Here is a 19,197-nt window from a genome sequence, read left to right on the forward strand (position 1 = left end):
AGGGTGTTGTTCCCCGGGAGTAGAGGCACTTGGATGGCATGTGGGGCATGCCCAGGTATTGGCACATTTGACATCTAATCCCGAGTGTGGCTCAGGGTGAGCTGAGTGACCGAGTGTTGCTTGGGTGAATAGTGCCCAATTGATGAACAGGGCCCGGGGATGTGTCGGGCAGTACTAACCTCCTTTTGTACTTCCATTGTTGGGGCAAGTCCAAAATTATAATTAAACAACACTATTCCAATGGTATTTTTGACATTTTCCGTATCACTGTTTTTACCAAAGATATAGGTAAATATCGTCCTACATCATCCTTCCTGCCCCAAAAAGCATATATTCAAAGTGAGTCCCTTTGAAATCAATTGAACTATCAGCAAACCTTTCTGGCATAAAACTTTCAGCATCATGCCAATATGCAGGATCTCTTCCAATTGCCCACGCATTTATAATGACTTTGGTTTTGATGTGTATTTCATAGCCATCAATTTTGCATTGCTCCTTGCATTCTCTTGGAAGTAACATATAAAGAGGAGGGTGTAGCCTTAATATTTCTCTGATCACTAAACTTCAAGTAACATAGTTTATGAAGTTCTTTCTCCTCAATTTTTTTTCTTTCCTTTCAACATCTGCCTTATCTCAGCTTGAGCCTTCTCCAACACTTGAGGGTTTCTCATAATTTCTGTCATAGCCCACTCTATTGCGGTTGATGAAGTGTCACTGCCACCAGAAAATATGTCCTAGAAAAAAAATTGAAAATTTATAATAATGATTAATTAATTATATTCATAAATTTTTATAAGCTTAATCTTCTTCAAAAACTAAAATTTGACATTTTATGAAAGATTTGAACTTTAACTCTCTAATTTGCAACCATTAACAAAAATTATAAAATAACATTAAGAATTTTACAGCATGATACCTGTTGGGGATAAAATCCACAATGGGGTCCCACTATCTTTCAACAACCCTCAATTATCTCATAAGATCCTATATTATCTCAACTACCTCACATTATCTCTAAACTATTTCAAATGATCCCTCAATCACCTAAAGGGAGAAGATCGAGGAAGCAATTACACAGATAAAACCCTATAACAGGGAACATCAGGCACCGGTAACGTTACATAGATAAAATCCTATAACCGGGAACATCAAGCAGCGGTAACGAGGATCAATCATATTTTTCTCAACACATTGCTAGCTCCGGTTACATTTTGACCCCATATGCGACTGCTAACTTAAGTATCGAAGGGTCTGTGGGGCCTTCCCCGGAGACCCCTTTATCGCTTTTATTATTTTGTAGGAGCCCGAAGGTCAATGATCAAAGACGCCTCGAAGAACGCAAAGATCACACCAAACTGAGACTGTTAGACCAAAATAATGCATCAACAATACCCTCAACATTCTCAGCCAGCGACATGACAATACTGATTCCAAGTTTGATACTATTCAGAAAATTCTCAAGTTTAATCTTTGCTCCTGCATGATCAAATACTAACATCCTAGCTGAACAACACTTGTATTTTTTTATTTTATTTTTCTAAAAGTGAGATTTCTATTTTCGGGAACGCTCATTCTAATAAAGTATAAAGTTGAGATTTAATCAAGTATAAATCAGCTTCATGACTGCATCATTCAAAATATCAAAATCTGAGTTCATACTTTTGTAGCAGATTCATGTCATCAGTGTTGCATATAGACCATAATCTTCTTATTAAGAAACATTTATAGATTCCTTTTTATATATTGAAGAAAAATATGTTGTTGACAACAAAAGTGACTGACCCCAAGTCATTGGGAATTAATTCTTTTTGAATGATTATGATTGGCAGAAATACTAACCAAAATGACGCCTTTGATGTTGTTGGTTGTGATTGGGAACTCAAGTGCTGTACCACTTTGCTGAAGGCCTAAAAGGACGTCAACAATATCTTCCAGATCTGCTGATGCACTCATCTGGTTCTCCCTGTGCTCATCTATTATGTTCTCCAGGATCTTGTCAAGCTTCCTATAAATCTTCTCTAGTTTAGCTTTCATCCCACTAAAATCTTAAAGGTTGATCATGGATGCACAAATTCTTGCTGCTGCTAAAGTTCTTCCAGATGCTACAAAAATTGAACCTTTTTTATGGAAATAATTTTAAAGTTGGCAACAAAAGGTTCTTGCAGTTTTAGATTTTACAAAATTTCTAGTGCTTTAACTGAGCCTAGACCGGATGAGGAATCTGAAGAACAATCCAAAGAATTAAGAGATTGGGAAATGGCTAATACATTATGTGTGAATACTATATTGAATTCTTTATCTAATGAATTGTTTGATGTTTATTGCAATTTTACTATTGCTAGAGATTTATGGGATGAATTAGTTGGTAGATATGTGATTGAGGATGAGGGTACTAAGAAATTTGCTGCAAGCAATTTCTTACATTTTCAAATGACTGATGAAAAGAGTATTACTTCTCAAATTCATGAGTTTCATAACATAGTTGCTGAATTAGCCAAAGAGGGTGATGGTCTACCTGAAAGTTTTATGACCCAGTGTCTGGTTGAAAAATTACCCGACTCTTGGAAAGAGTATAAACTCCATTTCAAACAAAAGAAGACTTTCATGAGTCTTCAACAAACCATAGTGCATATTAAAATAGAAGAGAGGAATAGGTCTTTGGAAAAGGTTAACAAAGCTAAGGAAATTATTTCCAAAGCTAATTTAGTAGAAGAGAGATCTAGTAGGCCTCCACAACACTACAAGAAATTTGACCATAAGCTCAAAAGAAAACCTTGGAATAATAAGAAAAAACTCAACACATCTCATTCTCTAATACAGAAGAAAAGGGTCAATTGTTTTGTTTGTGGCAAAGCAGGTCATTATGTAGCGGTATGTAAGCAAAGGACTACCAACAACTACAGAGGATCAATATCAAAAAACAAGGCAAATGTGACGGAAGTGGAAGAGATCATTGCAGCTGTCGTATCCGAAGCTAACATGACTACAGAAGTAAAAGGATGGGTGATTGATTCCGCATCTACTAGGCACATTTGTGGAAATAAAGAAGATTTATCCTCCTACACACCAATAAAGGAGAATACTGAGCGGGTAATTGTTGGAGACAATAGATCTGTGCCTGTGGTAGGAAAAGGGAAAGCTCTCTTAAAGCTAACTTTGGGTAAAACCTTTTCACTCTTCGATGTTCTACATGTTCCTCATTTCCGACATAATCTTGTTTCGGTACACTTGCTTGGTAAGGCAGGACTTAAGATTTTATTTGATGGTGGCATTGTTACCTTAACTAAGCATGATATGTTTGTTGGTAAAGGCTATGAAGATCAAGGTCTTTTTGTATTAAATGTTGCTAATACTATTAATGAAAATTCATCTTCTTGTGCTTACTTGGTTGATTCTATTAATAGTTGGCATAGTAGACTTGGACATGTAAATCTTGGGTACATCAAGAAAATGAAAGAAACCGGAATTATTAATTCACTAAGTGAAACCAATATGGATAAATGTGAAGTATGTGCTGAGACTAAAATCACTAAAAAACCTTGTTAATCTATTACAAGAGAAACTGAACTTCTTGGCTTAATACATAGTGATTTGGGTGATTTAAAGCACGCAATGACTAGAGGTGGTAAAAAATATTATGTGACATTTGTTGATGATTAATCTAAATTTACTAAACTTTACTTATTAAGATCCAAAGATGAAGCCTTACAAATGTTCATAAAATACAAAATTGAAATTGAAAATCAAAAGAATAAAAGGATTAAAAGACTAAGGACCGATAGAGGTGGTGAACATGAGTCTAATCCTTTTAAGGAATTTTGTGAACAAAATGGCATAATACATGAAGTTACACCTCCTTATTCACCGGAATCTAATGGAGTAGCCGAAAGAAAGAATAGAACTTTGAAAGAAATGATGAATGCGATGCTTGTTAGTTCCAGGCTACCCCCTAACATGTGGGGGGAAGCCATTCTTTCGGCTTGTCACATTCAGTATAAAGTGCTTCATAAGAAAACCGGTAAAACTCCTTATGAACTTTGGGAATGTCGTAAGCCTAGTCTAAAATACCTCAAAGTGTGGGGGTGTTTGGCAAAGGTTATGCTACCCGAGCCTAAAAAGAGGAAACTTGGCTCTAGAACTTGTGATTGTATTTTTATTGGTTATGCTTGCAATAATTCATGTTATAGATTTCTTGTTATTAAGAGTGATGTTTTAGATTACAATACTATTATTGAATCTGAAAATGCTATTTTCTTTGAGAATGTGTTTCCTTTGAAAAATAAGGAAAAATTATTGCATGAACCTTCTTTTACTTCTAATGAAATTGTTGATGATGTGCAAGAATTGAGGAGAAGCAAGCGAGCTAGAACGAAAAGGAATTTCGGTAATGATTTTATTGCTTATATTGTTAATGATGATCCGATATGTTATAATGAAGCAATCAAATCTATTGATGCACCTTTTTGGTTAGAAGCTATTAATAATGAATTAGATTCAATTATGTCTAACCATACATGGGAACTTGTTGAGTTACCTCCTAAGACCAAACCAATTGGTTGTAAATGGGTGTTCAAGAAGAAACTCAAACCGGATGGTACAATAGATAAATACAAGGCACGCTTGGTAGCTAAAGGCTACAAGCAAAAGCAAAATATTGATTATTTTAACACTTATTCGGCGGTTACTAGAATTGCATCTATTAGAATATTGTTTGCTATTGCTTCTATTTATAAACTTGTGGTACATCAAATGGATGTCAAGACTGCCTTTTTAAATGGTGATTTGGAAGAAGAAATTTATATGGAGCAACCCGAGGGACTTGTAATCCCCGGGCAAGAACACAAAGTTTGTAAATTGGTGAAATCTTTGTAGGGATTAGAACAAGCTCCTAAGCAATGGGATGAAAAATTTGACAAAGTGATGTTATCTAATGCTTATTCTATTAATGGTGGAGATAAATGCGTTTATAGCAAGTTTAGTAATAATGAAGGTGTCATTATTTGTTTATATATTGATGATTTGCTTATTTTTGGAACCAACATGAATGTTGTGCATGAAGCTAAAAGATTTCTTTCATCTAATTTTGATATGAAAGACATGGGTGAAGCTAATGTTATATTGGGCATTAAAGTTCTTAGAGATAATAATTGTAGTACTTTATCTCAGTCACATTATGTTGAAAAGATGCTAAAAAGATTTGAGCACTTTGATTATTCACCTATGTCTACACCATATGACTCTAAAATGCATTTGGTTAAGAATCACGGTGATAGTGTTTCACAAAAGAAATATGCACAAATCATTGGTAGTTTAATGTTCTTGACAAACTGTACACGCCCTGATATTGCATATGATGTCGGTAGATTGAGTAGATATACTCATAATCCTAGTGTTGAGCATTGGGATGCAATCTCTAGATTGCTGAGATATTTAAAGGGCACAATTAATTATGGTTTGTCATATTATGGTTTTCCTGCTATATTAGAAGGGTATTGTGATGCTAATTGGATTTCTGATTCAGATGAACCAAAGCCTACTAGTGGCTATGTATTCACATTAGCAGGAGGAGCTATATCTTGGAAGTCCTCCAAACAAACTTGCATAGTAAGATCCACAATGGAGGCAGAGTTAGTTGCTTTGGAGAAGGCTGGAACGGAAGCTGAATGGCTAAGGAGCCTTTTGATTGATTTGCCTTTATATGCTAACCCAGTTCCACCTGTTTGTATTCATTGTGATTGTCAGGCTGCCATAGCTCGAGCCAAGAGCAAGATCTATAATGGGAAAAGTCGACATATCCGATTAAGGCACAATATTGTAAGGCAACTTATTGAGACCGGTGTAATATCCATGGATTTTGTGAGGTCAGAAAGGAATTTGGCAGATCCTTTGACCAAGCCACTAGCAAGAAGGCTGGTGAGTGAAACATCGAGAGGGATAGGACTGATACCCAAATGATGACACTGTGATGGATACCCAACCTCTGTGATTGGAGATCCCATAAATGAGGTTTAATGGGAAACGAAGTCACAAGTGATCATGGTGTGGTACTGTCATTCTATGTTATTTCACTATCTTGTTGAGAAGATTGTTGGTGAGTACATCCCTATGGTGTAAGACAGTACAAAGATGCAAGGTGATTAAGGATGAGTTTAAAACTCTTAATGGTTCCATAGTCCCAACCTATTGGGATGGGGTGTTACCTGCACACACTCTTGATGGATACCATCTATGTGAGTGTGGAGGTGGTGCCGCTTCCTATGAGACTTGGGTAGGTCTCTAGAGCACTCATGAAACCCAGGGGCGCATGGCCTGTATAAAGCGTCAACCCACAGAACAACCTAATTTTTTTTTTTAATTCTTATTTATTTATTAGTTTTCTTTTGGAGAAAGTTATGTGGGTGATAAGTTTGCTCACTTTATGAATTTGGTTAAAAGAGTCTAACTCTACCACAATTCATTAAGTTCCTACTTGTTTATCCTAGTTGTGGTTAAAACTTTCGGGTACCACATCGATGCATGCTTTCAATCTCCTTCTACTCTAATATTTGTAACATGTGGGGGATTGTTGTGATGTTATAAATATTGGTTTTATTTACCTATTAATTTTTTGACCATTTGACATAAAATCTATTCATGAGTTTTGACCGTTGGGCAATAAAACCTTTTACAAGTTTTTTTTAACTGCTGGTTTTAATTCTTTTACCGTTGGTTTTCTTAAATTAAAAACCATTTGTCTTCAATATTTACAAGCTCTTTTAGCTGCTGGTTTTACCGTTGGTTTTCTCAAATTAAAAACCATTTGTCTTCAAGCTTTCATGACCGTTTGATGATTTGTTGACCGTTTGTCTTAAATATGTTGACCGTTGATTTTTATACATTGATCTCATAACCGTTTGTTCTTTAAGACATAGATTGCATGATAATGAGTTTTAAAAGAAAAAAATTTCCCCCATGTCTATATAAGCAAGTGTTCAACTTTGACAAAAAATCATCAAAAAAATATTACTTTTTAGTAAGATTTCATTTTCATGCTCCAGAATTTTTCTTTGTTACCAAAGAGAAAAATAGAGTTATTTGCTACTCAATTTTTTATCCTTTTCAATTTGAAAAAGGGTTGTTCATTTGATCTTCGTTACTTGAAAGTGCGTTCTTAACGAAGGTAGAAGCTATAATCTAATCCTGGGAGGTTGCGTGTCAAGAGATCCGATCGCACCGAGTCATACACTCCGGGAGGCACGAAATCAACCTTTAAGGACAACGCTCTTGCGTAATTCTATATCTTTGTGAGATTTTTCCTTGCTCTATTTTTTATTTATTGTATTCTATTTATCTTATTGTTAATTGTTTGGATTAATATTATTTAGCATCAATAAGAATTTTTTCACCATTCATTTAATTTTACAACATCATACGAACAAAATTTTGTGAAGGGAAGTAATCAGCCAACTCAAAGCCTCCTGCCAAGGATATCGGTTCCTTGACCAACAATAGAAATGCATCTTGGTCTTTGCATTTGCTACCGAATGCTGCTCTAGATATAATGGTACTTGTCAAAGTGAAAATATGTTCACTAAAATTGATTGGAGATCCTGAAGATGAGTGGATGGACTCAATGAGATTATCAACCTCTTCTTCTCTAACAGAAGAGAAGGACTGAACCCTCTTAGCACTTAGGAGTTCCAAGACGCAGACTTTTCGCATTTGCCTCCAGTAATCACAATATGGAGAAAAGGCAATGTCTGAGCCACCATAAGTCAAAATTCTAGGGGCAAGAAATAGTGGCCTTTGCACAAAGGCAAGGTCATGTGTCTTCATGAACTCTTTGGCCATCATGGGGGATGACACCACAACTGCAGAAACTTCACCCAATTGTAGGTGCATGAGAGGTCCATGTTTCTTGGCTAGTTCTCTGAGAGCATGGTGTGGTAGTGAACCTACCAAGTTGTGCAAGTTTCCTATAAGAGGTAACTTCCATGGCCCCGGGGGCAATTTCTCAAGTTTGGATCTTTTACGTAGCTTTAACAGCCAAACCAAAGAGAGGAAAAGAATGAAAGTGGCGAGAGCCAAGGAGTATTACAGCACCATCACAGAAAGGATAAACAAGTGATTACTCGAGAAATTTCTTTCACCCAAGTCGCAAAATTATAGTGCTATTAGCAGTTGGATCCCATCAGCCAGTAGGTATAAACATTGACTTTTTTGGTGCAAATATATATAGTATATTGGACTACCTCAATTATGATGCTAATTAATTTAAGGGCGTGTCTCATTCGTGAAAATGACAAGGCACAATTTCATAATTAATGTTGAGTAGGAAAATAATTATTCCAGGGGCCATGGAGCCAACAAAGAAAGAGCTGACTCTTTCTTGCAGTCTCAATTACTTGTAGGTGACTAGTCAACGCCAAATAAATATGGCATATTCCAAACCAAATTGATTTGTTTTGTTTCATGTGGGAAGCAATTTCTCATGACTTCTCTCTTTACATGATTCACACAGAATACCTTAATATTATAGCAGAATAAATTAGCTTTTTGGAGAATGCAGGGGTGTACACAGTTAAATAACAGTACAAATTAGCACATGCAAATCATCCGATGATGATTTTATGTGATTACATTTAGGATCATTCACGTGCAAGCAAATCTCTTTTAACACAATAAAAGCTTCATCTGTAAGTCAAATATTTGATGTAGACGAAGTATTTGCCCAGCATAAATATATAAGCAAAGAGAGATAGAGAGGACTTTCCAGGAATCTAGTGATAAATGATCACTTCTTTTTCAAGTTTTCTTGTCCACTTTTGGGTAAGTAGACATTGTCACAATGATTTAAGATGAAAGGGGATTCATCACCATACATTATTAACTCAACCTCAAATATTAACAACAATCTTCAAATAGAATGTCATGAAGATAATTTACATAACAAAGAGACTGAAATCACAGCAAGTTTCTATTTTCCTCCAACCAATCTAGCTGGATTTTGTCACAATGATTTAAGATGAAAGGGGCTTCATCACCATACATTATTAACTCATCCTCAAATATTAACAACAATCTTCAAATAGAATGTCATGAAGATAATTTACATAACAAAGAGACTGAAATCACAGCAAGTTTCTATTTTCCTCCAACCAATCTAGCTGGATTTCCAACACTAGTTGTCTTAGGAGCCACATCCTTCAGAACCACTGACCCTGCACCTATTTTAGCTCCTTCTCCAATTCTAATATTACCCAAAACCTTGGTTCCTGCACCTATAAAAACCCCATCACCAATCTTAGGATGCCTGTCCCCAGAAACTTTCCCCGTGCCACCCAGTGTCACATTATGCAGAATTGTAACATTATCTCCTATGACTGCTGTCTCTCCAATCACAACACCAGTGGCATGATCAAGTAATATCCCCCGACCAATTTTTGCTCCTGGATGGATGTCCACTGCAAAAACCTCAGATATGCGACTCTGAAGTAGGTGTGCCATGACAATCCTGCCTTGTGACCACAATTTATTTGCCACCCTATGAGCTTGGCAGGCAAGAAAACCTTTAAAATTCAACAAGCAATGGACATAACTGAGGCAAGCAGGGTCTCGTTCTCTTACAGCTCTGAGATCATCTCTAATGGCTCCCCCCATCATCTCATCATCTTCAGCGAAAACGCTCAAGAGAATTTCCTTTAGTGCATCACTAGCAATGTCTGCGTTCCCCAACTTCATCGCTAGCTGATTTGCTAACGCGCTCTCTAGTGAAACATGTGACAATATCGATGAGTGGTAGTATTTAGACAACATTGGCTCCTGTTCCAAGTCACACAAAGCTTCCTCTCGGATTTTCAACCATAGCTGCTCATCTTCATCCTCATCATCAACCAGCAGAATGTTTTTTGAAGAACATGAGACTTTCTTCCCAGCCCGGTTGTTGGTTTTGCATGAAACAAGATTTGAGAAGCTGGATCTGCAGAATTTGGACCTCGCTTGGCATTGATTGGAGTTCAAAGAAAATGGACTACTAGAAGTACTTTCGCTTGAATTAGCAATACAAGCTGCCATTGTTTTGTGGAGCTCTTGATTGGAGTTCGAAGAAATGAAGGGTTGTGGTAGTATTGGGAAGCCAAAGTACGGTCTATATAGTAGAGCGGAGGTGCGTGATCAACAGTGGCAAGAACCAGAAATTTCTTGGCAACAACAGAGTACATGTTGTGTAATTGAGTTTCAAAGATTCAACGCATGACGTTTGGCGTGACGACTCTTCTCATTATTCTTGTGTTGAATTTTATTGTGGTTCAAAGTCCAAATATGTAGACATTATGTCCGAATTCCGATACTCGCTGAAAACTCCAACATGTTGATGTCATCAACCTCGTCATGATTTACGTAAGTTGAATAAGATGGATGTGTTGCGGTGATCAACTTTGTCCTAAACAGAGTCTCAATTCGTGTTCGTTTTGAGTTTGGACTGCGTTAAAGTACTAGTATAAAATTATATACGTTAACTTTAATTCGATTAAGCTAACTCTAATTCGCTAGGGTTGCGAGTCATTAAAATGACTAGCCCTTAATGCTGAGTGTCAGATTCGAGTAGAGTCGAAGCATTGATATAAGACTATATAGGTAAAATATAATCCGACTCATTTAATAAAACGAGTTAAACCTCTCAACCTTAACTTACTAATTTTATGCTGTGTTAGTGAGTTAGCCATAATCTGAATAATAAACTCTAAATAACGACGACTTTTGTAACTTTGTTTTTTTTTTTATTTTTACAGAAATTTTTTTAGATACTACGCTAGTTATAATACTTTTCTTGTAAACTCACGTGATGAGTGCCATGGACACAGTATGAGTAACACTCTTATACACATCATTTTGTATGAAAACTTAACACTCTTTCTTATTTTATAAATTGATAAAGTTAATATGTTATATTCAAAGCATTTTCTGTGGGAAGTGCACATGGAATTGAGATTATATAAAATCCATGAAAATGGAACTTCTCCTACATTTACACATTACGAATGATTCAAAGCTTTGCAATTACTTTCAATATCTAGTTACCGTTTCAAAATGGCAAGTGGTATAAGTCATATTTGCAAATCAATTTCTTGAGTGACCAGAATTAAGTCCCAAGTCAAGGTATCACAATCTTACAATAAAGAAAAAATTATATATTTATTCCTACAAAGGCAAAGAAGGAAAATGATGAGAAATTTGGCTAAACCAGATAGTTTCATTTCTAAAGCCAAGCAATCAATAGATCATGTCAAAAATTATACATTTTTTTCTCAAAAAAAAAAAAAAAAAAAGGGTACTACATTTATTTAAAGTTTTAAATAATGTTTTAATATATTTATCATGTATCAACATATTCACTATTAATAGATCTGTCAAATTTAATCTAAATTATTAAATTAATATTTTTCATTTTATTTGAAATTGAGATAATCATGTTTCAAATGTTGGGATCTCAAGATCAATACTTAGGACGTGCTAGTGCTATCATTGGAGTAGTTGATGATAACTCCAATCTTGATTTGAATGATAGCAGGATCATGTTTCAAATGTTGCAACTCTAGCTCATAGTAGCACATTTTGTTACGGCTTTTGGACAGTGTTAGGGATCTAATAGAGGAATTTTAAGATTAAAATACCTTTATAGATAATAGTAGAATGATGAATTAGAATTTAAATATTAAAAATAAGTATTATTGTTAGTTAGTTTATTTTACTTAGTCTTTTATTTTTAGTGTGCATTGTAATTGTCTATTTAAAGACACGAAGTTCATTAATAAATTTAGAAGAATTAATCGAAAACATTGGATTTGAAAAAGAGTTTTTCCCCAAAAGGTAGCTCAATCGGCTGGGACCACGCCTTATGAAGCGGGGGTCACTAGTTCGAATCCTCCTCCCTTTCCTTGCGCGGACATGTAAAAAAAAAAAAAAAAAAAAAAGAGAGTTTTTAAGTTTTCACAAAATCGAAGAGATTTAGTTCCTTAGAATCTAATATCCAGGTTGTCTCATACCTATCATCTACTCGTTTGTGTTTGCCAAAAAATCATTCACGTATGACCATATCTGTCAAAAATCCAAAATTCCCAAGGACCAAAAATCTCAGAAATGTGTGATTTAGGGCTTGACCCAATTTGGAAGCTATCAAAACAAATTCTCAGTGCCTGAGGAATTTAGGGGTTTTGCTGAAATTTGTCATTTTGAGCTTGAGCTATTAATACCCAGTTTGGAACCAATCAAAAACAATTCACAAGTGTTGTGAAATTTAGGTTGTACTGGGTCCTATATACTGGTTTGCGCATTTTTCTGTGTGCCTTTGGGTTGAGTAAGCAGCGTTAATTACACAGGTCTTCCTGAGCTCGCTCAGCTTCAGAGTTCGATGGGTCGCTCTCGTGGAAATTTCCACTCTGCTTATGAGGACCCCACCCAAAGGTTCTTATCCGCTTTCTATTTTCTTTTTTTCTTTTTTTTTTGGAGTTTAATTCACATTTGAGCTTGCTTGGTTGTTGGTTTTGTTAGTTTTTGTGTAAAAAGTTCGATTTTTGGACATACATTCGGTGTTTCTTAGTTCTTACTGATCATATCTTTAGGCGCAAAAAAGATGGAATTGTGAAACGTTATATAAGATCAGCAGTTTGTTTAAATGTGAAAGTGGAAAGAATGCAGTAAATACATAATGGGTTTATGTGTAACCACTGATAATAATGGTGGAAGTAGATGTCAAGCTCTGCAACAGAAGAATGCAAAGAAGAAAGAAGAAGAAAACGAACAGAGGAACAAGAAGAAGGAAGAGGAAAGGTTGAAACAAGTTGAGAGAAGAAGGGAGAATGAATGTTCTTATTCTCTGTATAATCAACCTTGATTACAAGAATGAATCAATTCTACTTATATACTCGGCTACAATGATAACAGATTCTGATAACTAAGCTAACTAACTTCAACCGTACTAAAACAGAATTAACCAACTGAAAAAGGTTAGTTAGTTCATCTATATACACGTGCAGTCACCTCTCCAACTTAGTTTTCTGATAGTAGACTCATACTTGCCCAGAGGGAAGGAAAAAGAAAGGGATTTCCACTATGCTGTAACAAGCTTGACAAGATTCTGAAGCATTTTGATTTCTTAATTGTGCTATGATTTTGCTTAAGCTTTCTATCTTTATATGAGTGCATCATATTACTTGCCTCGTTGATTTATATTTGGTGCATTGCTGTAGTTTCTTATTTTAGAGTACCAATTTTTGGCCATGCAGATCAAGAAGAAAAAAGAATGCCTCCAGTGGTGAAAATTCAGAATCCGCAGCTGCAGGTACTATTCCACTCTTGCATGACTTTAAATGTGGGCTGTTTAGAAGTAAACTCTAGTGGCATGGTTTCTTGATGACTTAGCTGTTGGAGAGGTCACAATGGTATGAAAGTGTTTTCAATTATTCTCTCTTTTCAAACTAAAACCTAATCTCCCCTCTCCCACTTCCCTCTTGGAACACACACACGCACTCTCGCCCTTAATGTCTATGTTGTAATCTGGTAATTAACATTTTAAAAACAGTATGTGTAGGAAGCCTGTCGAAGAAACCTCAACTGACTTGATCTTAGGGTCATTTGATTGAGGTACTACCCGGGCATACGTTTTTTTTTTTTTTTTTTTTTTTTTCCATCTTTTATGACTTTGGAGTACTTTTAGAAGCTTCTATGCCAATATGATGTTGCTGATGATTTTCTATCCAAGTCATCATTGGTAGTGGTACATGTTGGCTGTTGTTGTCTATATGTTTTTTACGTTCTTTTTTTTCTTTCTTTCTTCTTTCTGATCCTTTTTCTTTTTCTTTTTCTTGTGTGCGTGTGTGTTGGACACAGGTCAAGGGACAAGTGAAGGGAAAAGGGCTTTATACCACTGCAATTATTGCAACAAAGACATTACAGGGAAGATCCGTATCAAATGTGTCGTGTGCCCTGATTTTGACCTATGTATAGAGTGCTTTTCTGTTGGAGCTGAGGTGACACCACATAAGAACAATCACCCTTACAGGGTTATGGTTAGTAATCTCATTAATAAAGTACTTCTCCTGCTGATACCTTACAGAGTCGTAGAGTTTTGTATGGTGTTAAGTTATTAGTAGAGGCTGTTATTCATGTTTTTGTGATGAGGATGTAAACCCATAAATTGTGCTTATGCTTTTATGTTGTCCCTTTCAACAGGATAGTTTATCCTTTCCTCTTTTTTGCCCTGATTGGAATGCAGATGATGAAATACTGCTACTAGAGGTACTTTCAATCTCTGTTTTATCCCGACAATAGCGTTGCTTGATCCTACCTTTTTTTTTTTTTTCAGTTCTATATTTGTTACCTGGAAAAATCTATTTACTTGTATTATCAAAATTCTTATTTCAGGGGACTGAAATGTATGGCTTGGGTAACTGGGCAGAAGTTGCTGAGCATGTGGGAACTAAGAGTAAAGAACAATGTATAGAACACTATACAAATGTATATATGAACTCCCCGTACTTCCCTCTCCCGGTATGACTTCTTGAACAAAGTGAATTCTCTTCTGAATTGTTAATTTTTAGAAGGGTAACTTGTGGAACATGTTTGTGTCTAGGACATGTCTCATGTTGTTGGAAAAAACAGAAAGGATCTTCTTGCTATGGCTAAAGGACATAGTGAGGACAAGAAAGGTGTGTGATCATGTTTACCATAACTCTTTGAACCTTTCAATTGTTTTCTTTTTTGTTTATCATTTTTAATCTTGTCTTGTTTATATGGTGAATGATTAGTGAGGCTATAATATTCATTTTGTGATGAACAACTGCTGGTGACTATAACAGGATTTCCTATGATAGGGGAGCTTAATTTGAAGGAAGAATCTCCTTTTTCTCCTTCAAGAGTCAAGTATGCTTTCATTCTCTTCCATGTATGTGCTGTACAATTTACCTGAGAAGCCTTCTCATGATTTTTATTTTAACCAGAATTGAAGATTCACATAAAGGTGGTTCCTCTGGCCGCATATTGTCAAGCTTAGGTGCTGGTGAGGCAAACTATATTATTGACCAGCTTCCATTATTTATGAAATAATTTATTCAATTAAATTTTAGATATGATCCTTAGATTATCTGCCTTGTTTTCTTATACTTTAGAAGTGGAATCTGGGGTCCGTTCAGCAGCAACAGCTGCTAACAAGAAGGCATCTAATGTGGCCCAGGTTAAAGATGGCCCTGGTGTCATTAAAGTGGAAGGTGTGACACATATTATCTACAGATTGCAAATAATTGTTGATTAATATATCTTTTCTAGTAAAGCTGATCTAACTAAAAGATTTTCTTGAATAAATGTTATAATCACATTTTTGTATTTTGTTGTTTGTTGGTGCCTGTTGCCTTCTATGCTTCTAACTTTTCATGTACTAAAGAGTTGAAAACTTGGTGGAGCATTCATAATCTGAATGGGTAATGATAAAGCCATTAAATTATGTTTTTTAATATTGTTGACAGAACCTCAAGCAGACAGGAGCTTTGGGGGAAAGAAACCAAACTCTTCAGGGAATGAGGGCCCTTCTTTAGTTGAATTGAGTGGTTATAACCACAAAAGACAGGAGTTTGATCCTGAATATGACAATGATGCTGAACAGTTATTGGCTGAGATGGAATTTAAGGATACAGACTCAGAGGAGGAGCGTGAGCTGAAGTTGCGAGTGCTGCATATCTATTCAAAGAGGTATGTGGGCACAATAATCTGATTTTCACACTTTTTGGTGAGTTTATTCATTTAAATATGTGAAACTTGTAAGACAGCATTTTAACTGTCAGACTGATGTTGCATAATGGTAAAGAATGAGAAAAGAAAAAGGAGGAGAAGAGGAATTGAGATATTATCATTAAAAAATCATGATGGACACGGGACGAGTATTTTTCTGCATAATTTCTTTATGTTTCTGTCTTATGATGAAATTATTTGCTGTGGAGGTTTTGTGTAGACTGTTTAATAGTATGGCATAAACCTACTGGCTCAAACTGAAATATGCTTATTCTCTCTACGTCCGCATTATGGTTAAAATAAACTTGTTGGCAGGCTTGATGAGAGGAAGCGTAGGAAGGATTTTATAATAGAAAGAAATTTGTTATATCCGAATCCTCTTGAGAAAGATTTTTCGCCTGAAGAGAGGGCAATCTGTCGGAGCTATGATGTAGTCATGCGTTTTCATACCAAGGAAGAGCATGACGATTTGCTTCAGACTGTTATTAAAGAGCATAGAACGCGGAAAAGAATTCAAGAACTTAAGGTATGATACATGGCTTGCCCCATTGAGGTTGTGTAGACTGGGAGGTTGTGTAGGCTGGGTCTATAGAAAATAATCACAGTTGTGCCTGAAATTATTTAGAAAAATGCTAGGTGCTTTCCTAATGTTCTCCTTGTGTCTTCCTAGTCTTAGGTAGATATTATTTTCTAAAAAAGCAAAAAAAAAAATTGCTCTTATTTCTTTCACTTGGTTTTTAAAAAATAATATTCACTTAGAGCTAGGAAGATACTATGAGAACATCAGGAAAGCACCTAGCATTCTCTAATTATTTATATGGTTACCGGAAACCTTTCATATAAAACAAGCTTGCTACATTCACATGGCCTCTTATTCTTGAAAGTTCCCTTGTGTGATATCACATTGTATGCAAATGATGCACAACCACCAATGCTATACGTTAATTTGGAATGCTTCAGTCTGGTATATATTATGTGGTACTTCATTTTGTCAAACTAATGTCTCCCTTGCATGAACTTCATTGTACAATTTTTCAGGATGCCCGAGCTGCTGGTTGCCGCACATCAGCTGAGGCTGATATGTATCTTAAACAGAAAAGGAAAACCGAAGTTGAAGAGAATGCTCGTCTAGTAAAGGAAAGCTCTCAGGTTGGTCCAAGCAGTCATGCTGGTCCAAATGCATTCATGGCTTCAGAGTCTGTTGGCAAGGAGTTCAATTCGAGACCAGTGGGGCAGGCTACTTCAAACTCTGTGAACGATTTGGATATAATGGGCTTTTATGGAGCAGAATTATTGTCTGAAAGTGTAAGTATGCAGTCCCTAAGTTTTATTTCTTAACAAGAAAGCATAAGGGAACCTTTTTGTTTTTGTGTGCTGTATTCCTAAAATTGACAAGTAACTGACATTAATAGGATGGCGTGAGCTTATTTGGGCTTATTAAAGTGTGACACAGGAAACATTGGCTTGAGCCTAAAGTTTGCTGTGCATTGTATATGCTCTTCTGAGTCTGCTGCCTAAAAAACTGTAGCCTCACACTTTCCCTGGCCAAAAACCCATCCAGCTGGGTAATTTGTAAGATAATGTTAGTGTGTGGCTTGGATATAATTCTGAATGCAACTTGCCAAAATCTATGTTGTTTTTACTATTAAAGAAGCATGTTATAGCTTTAGTTTAGTATAAAGTTTTTCTCCAAACTTGAACTTCATATTTGAGAATCGCATGCTTTTAGGATCTGTGTCAATTTAATAAGTTAGGTCGGAGGAATATTTGTCAACCCAATTTAGTGGAAAACTTCATTAGTCAATTTATACCATGTATTATATATCAGTTGAATTTCTGGTGTACATTTCTCTTGATTTTTAACTGAAACAATGTTTTAAGCTGTCTGCTTCCTTGTGTAAACAGGAGAAACGGCTATGCGGCGAAATTCAGCTACCCCCACCTCTCTACCTTAAGATGCAGGAGATTATGTCAATCGAGATCATCAATGGTTCTGTCACTAAGAAATTTGATGCCCATCACTTGTTCAAGCTTGAAGCCAGCAAAATTGACAGAGTTTATGACATGCTTGTGAAAAAGGGGATTGCTCAACCGTGAAACCTGAAACTATCTCCTTCTTTACTTTATTCTTTATCTTAATAGTAAATTGTTTCATTTTTATCAATTTTATTATGTGAAAATGAAAAGCATGCTATATTTTTGTGTTGTTTATTTTTAAATAATTATTACTTAATTGGTATTCACAAGGCATTGGAGAAAGGAAACCCTTTTGTTCATTGTAATGTAGCCTAATTGCTGAGTGGAGTTAAAACTAGTTATCATGTCTGTTGACTCTGATGACATCCAAAAAAAAGTTACCCCACGTTGAAACGAAATGAGTGGATTATAAATGAATTTATGAATATATATATATATATATATATATATATATATATATATATATTTTGACATGTCAGCACAAGAAGAGGGAAGGGGATTCGAATTAGTGACTTCTACTTCATTAGGCGTGGTTCTAGCCGATTAAGCTCTACTTCTTGAGGACATTAAGGCATCGTTTGGTTCGCGGATTGTTAGTCCATTGAAAAATGATTAGTTATCACTGGGAATAGAAAAGTATAGAATATATTAGTTATTTTTATTCCTTTGTTTGGTTATAACTTTGGAATAGGCTAGATAATCATATTCATTTGTTTGGTACAATGCAATCTGTTGGTGAATGGAATCGTATTGTGATCTTATTTCTTAAAATACCCTTATAATACAAATACAATTTATATTATTATGGATTTTTTTTTTTTTTTTTTTTTGGAAACATAAACAACTATATAGAAACAAACTCAATATTGACTTCTAATGTCAATCAAACTCAATCAAGAAAAATAAATGGTGCAAAAAAAATTTTTTTTAAAAAAAAAACAGAGACGAAGAAACAGAATTAAAAAGAAACGTTACAGAGAATCGAAAGAAATCAAAAAAACAGAATTAAAAAAATTAAAAAATTAAAAAAAATTAAAATTAAAATTTTAAAAAAAAAAAGGTACAGAAAAAGAGAGATGGAGAAACAAAATCAAGAAAAATAAACTGTACATAATTTTTTTTATTTATTTATTTTTTTAAAAAAAAAAAAAAAAAAAAAACAGAGAGACGGAGAAACAGAATCAAAGAAACGTTGCAAAGAATCAAAAGAAATTAAAAAAATTAAAAAAAAAAAAAAACAAAAACAAAAACAAAAACAAAACAAAAAAACTGAGAGTGAACGAAAAAAAATAGAGAGACGGAGAAACAGAATCAAGAAAAATAAATGGTACAAAAATTAAAAAAGAAAAAGAAAAATGAGAGACGGATAAACAGAATCAAAGAAATCTTGCAGAGATTCAAAAGAAATAAATTAAAAAAAAAAAAAAAAAAAAAAAAAAAAAAAAAAACAGAGACGGAGAA

At 35.1% G+C, this 19,197-nt stretch overlaps 1 protein-coding gene and 2 pseudogenes across 2 annotated transcripts; 1 reads left to right on the forward strand and 2 right to left on the reverse strand.

The window, feature by feature from the left end:
• Window positions 1-300: 300 nt before the first annotated feature.
• On the reverse strand, window positions 301-8,088 carry LOC132170195 (cytochrome P450 71D8-like; annotated as a pseudogene).
• Window positions 8,089-9,123: 1,035 nt separating this feature from the next.
• Window positions 9,124-10,053, reverse strand: LOC132170197 (serine acetyltransferase 1, chloroplastic pseudogene; annotated as a pseudogene).
• A 1,953-nt stretch (window positions 10,054-12,006) lies between these two features.
• Window positions 12,007-17,917, forward strand: LOC132171545 (transcriptional adapter ADA2b). Of its 2 annotated transcripts, none has more exons than XM_059582887.2 (13): window positions 12,007-12,441; window positions 13,263-13,318; window positions 13,867-14,045; window positions 14,209-14,274; window positions 14,401-14,526; window positions 14,609-14,684; window positions 14,835-14,898; window positions 14,976-15,034; window positions 15,144-15,242; window positions 15,498-15,720; window positions 16,075-16,285; window positions 16,798-17,064; window positions 17,665-17,917. In XM_059582887.2, exons 1-13 carry the CDS (start codon window positions 12,389-12,391, stop codon window positions 17,854-17,856), a joined length of 1,671 nt encoding a protein of 556 aa, XP_059438870.1. In that variant the 5' UTR covers window positions 12,007-12,388; the 3' UTR covers window positions 17,857-17,917. The 2 variants fall into 2 exon arrangements, with proteins under 2 accessions (XP_059438870.1, XP_059438871.1); XM_059582888.2 differs by having other exon boundaries at window positions 14,976-15,028.
• Window positions 17,918-19,197: the final 1,280 nt, after the last annotated feature.

Source organism: Corylus avellana, chromosome 1 (assembly GCF_965113065.1).
Source record: "Corylus avellana chromosome 1, dhCorAvel1.hap1.2, whole genome shotgun sequence".
Classification (NCBI taxonomy): Eukaryota; Viridiplantae; Streptophyta; class Magnoliopsida; order Fagales; family Betulaceae; genus Corylus; species Corylus avellana.

Excerpts from the sequence above, each read along its gene's own strand:
- LOC132171545 (XM_059582887.2), top strand. The coding sequence starts at position 12,389 with ATGGGTCGCTCTCGTGGAAATTTCCACTCTGCTTATGAGGACCCCACC. Across the intron at positions 14,685-14,834 it reads ACATAGTGAGGACAAGAAAG|GATTTCCTATGATAGGGGAG; the intron begins GTGTGTGATCAT and ends TGACTATAACAG. Across the intron at positions 14,899-14,975 it reads TTTTCTCCTTCAAGAGTCAA|AATTGAAGATTCACATAAAG; the intron begins GTATGCTTTCAT and ends TATTTTAACCAG.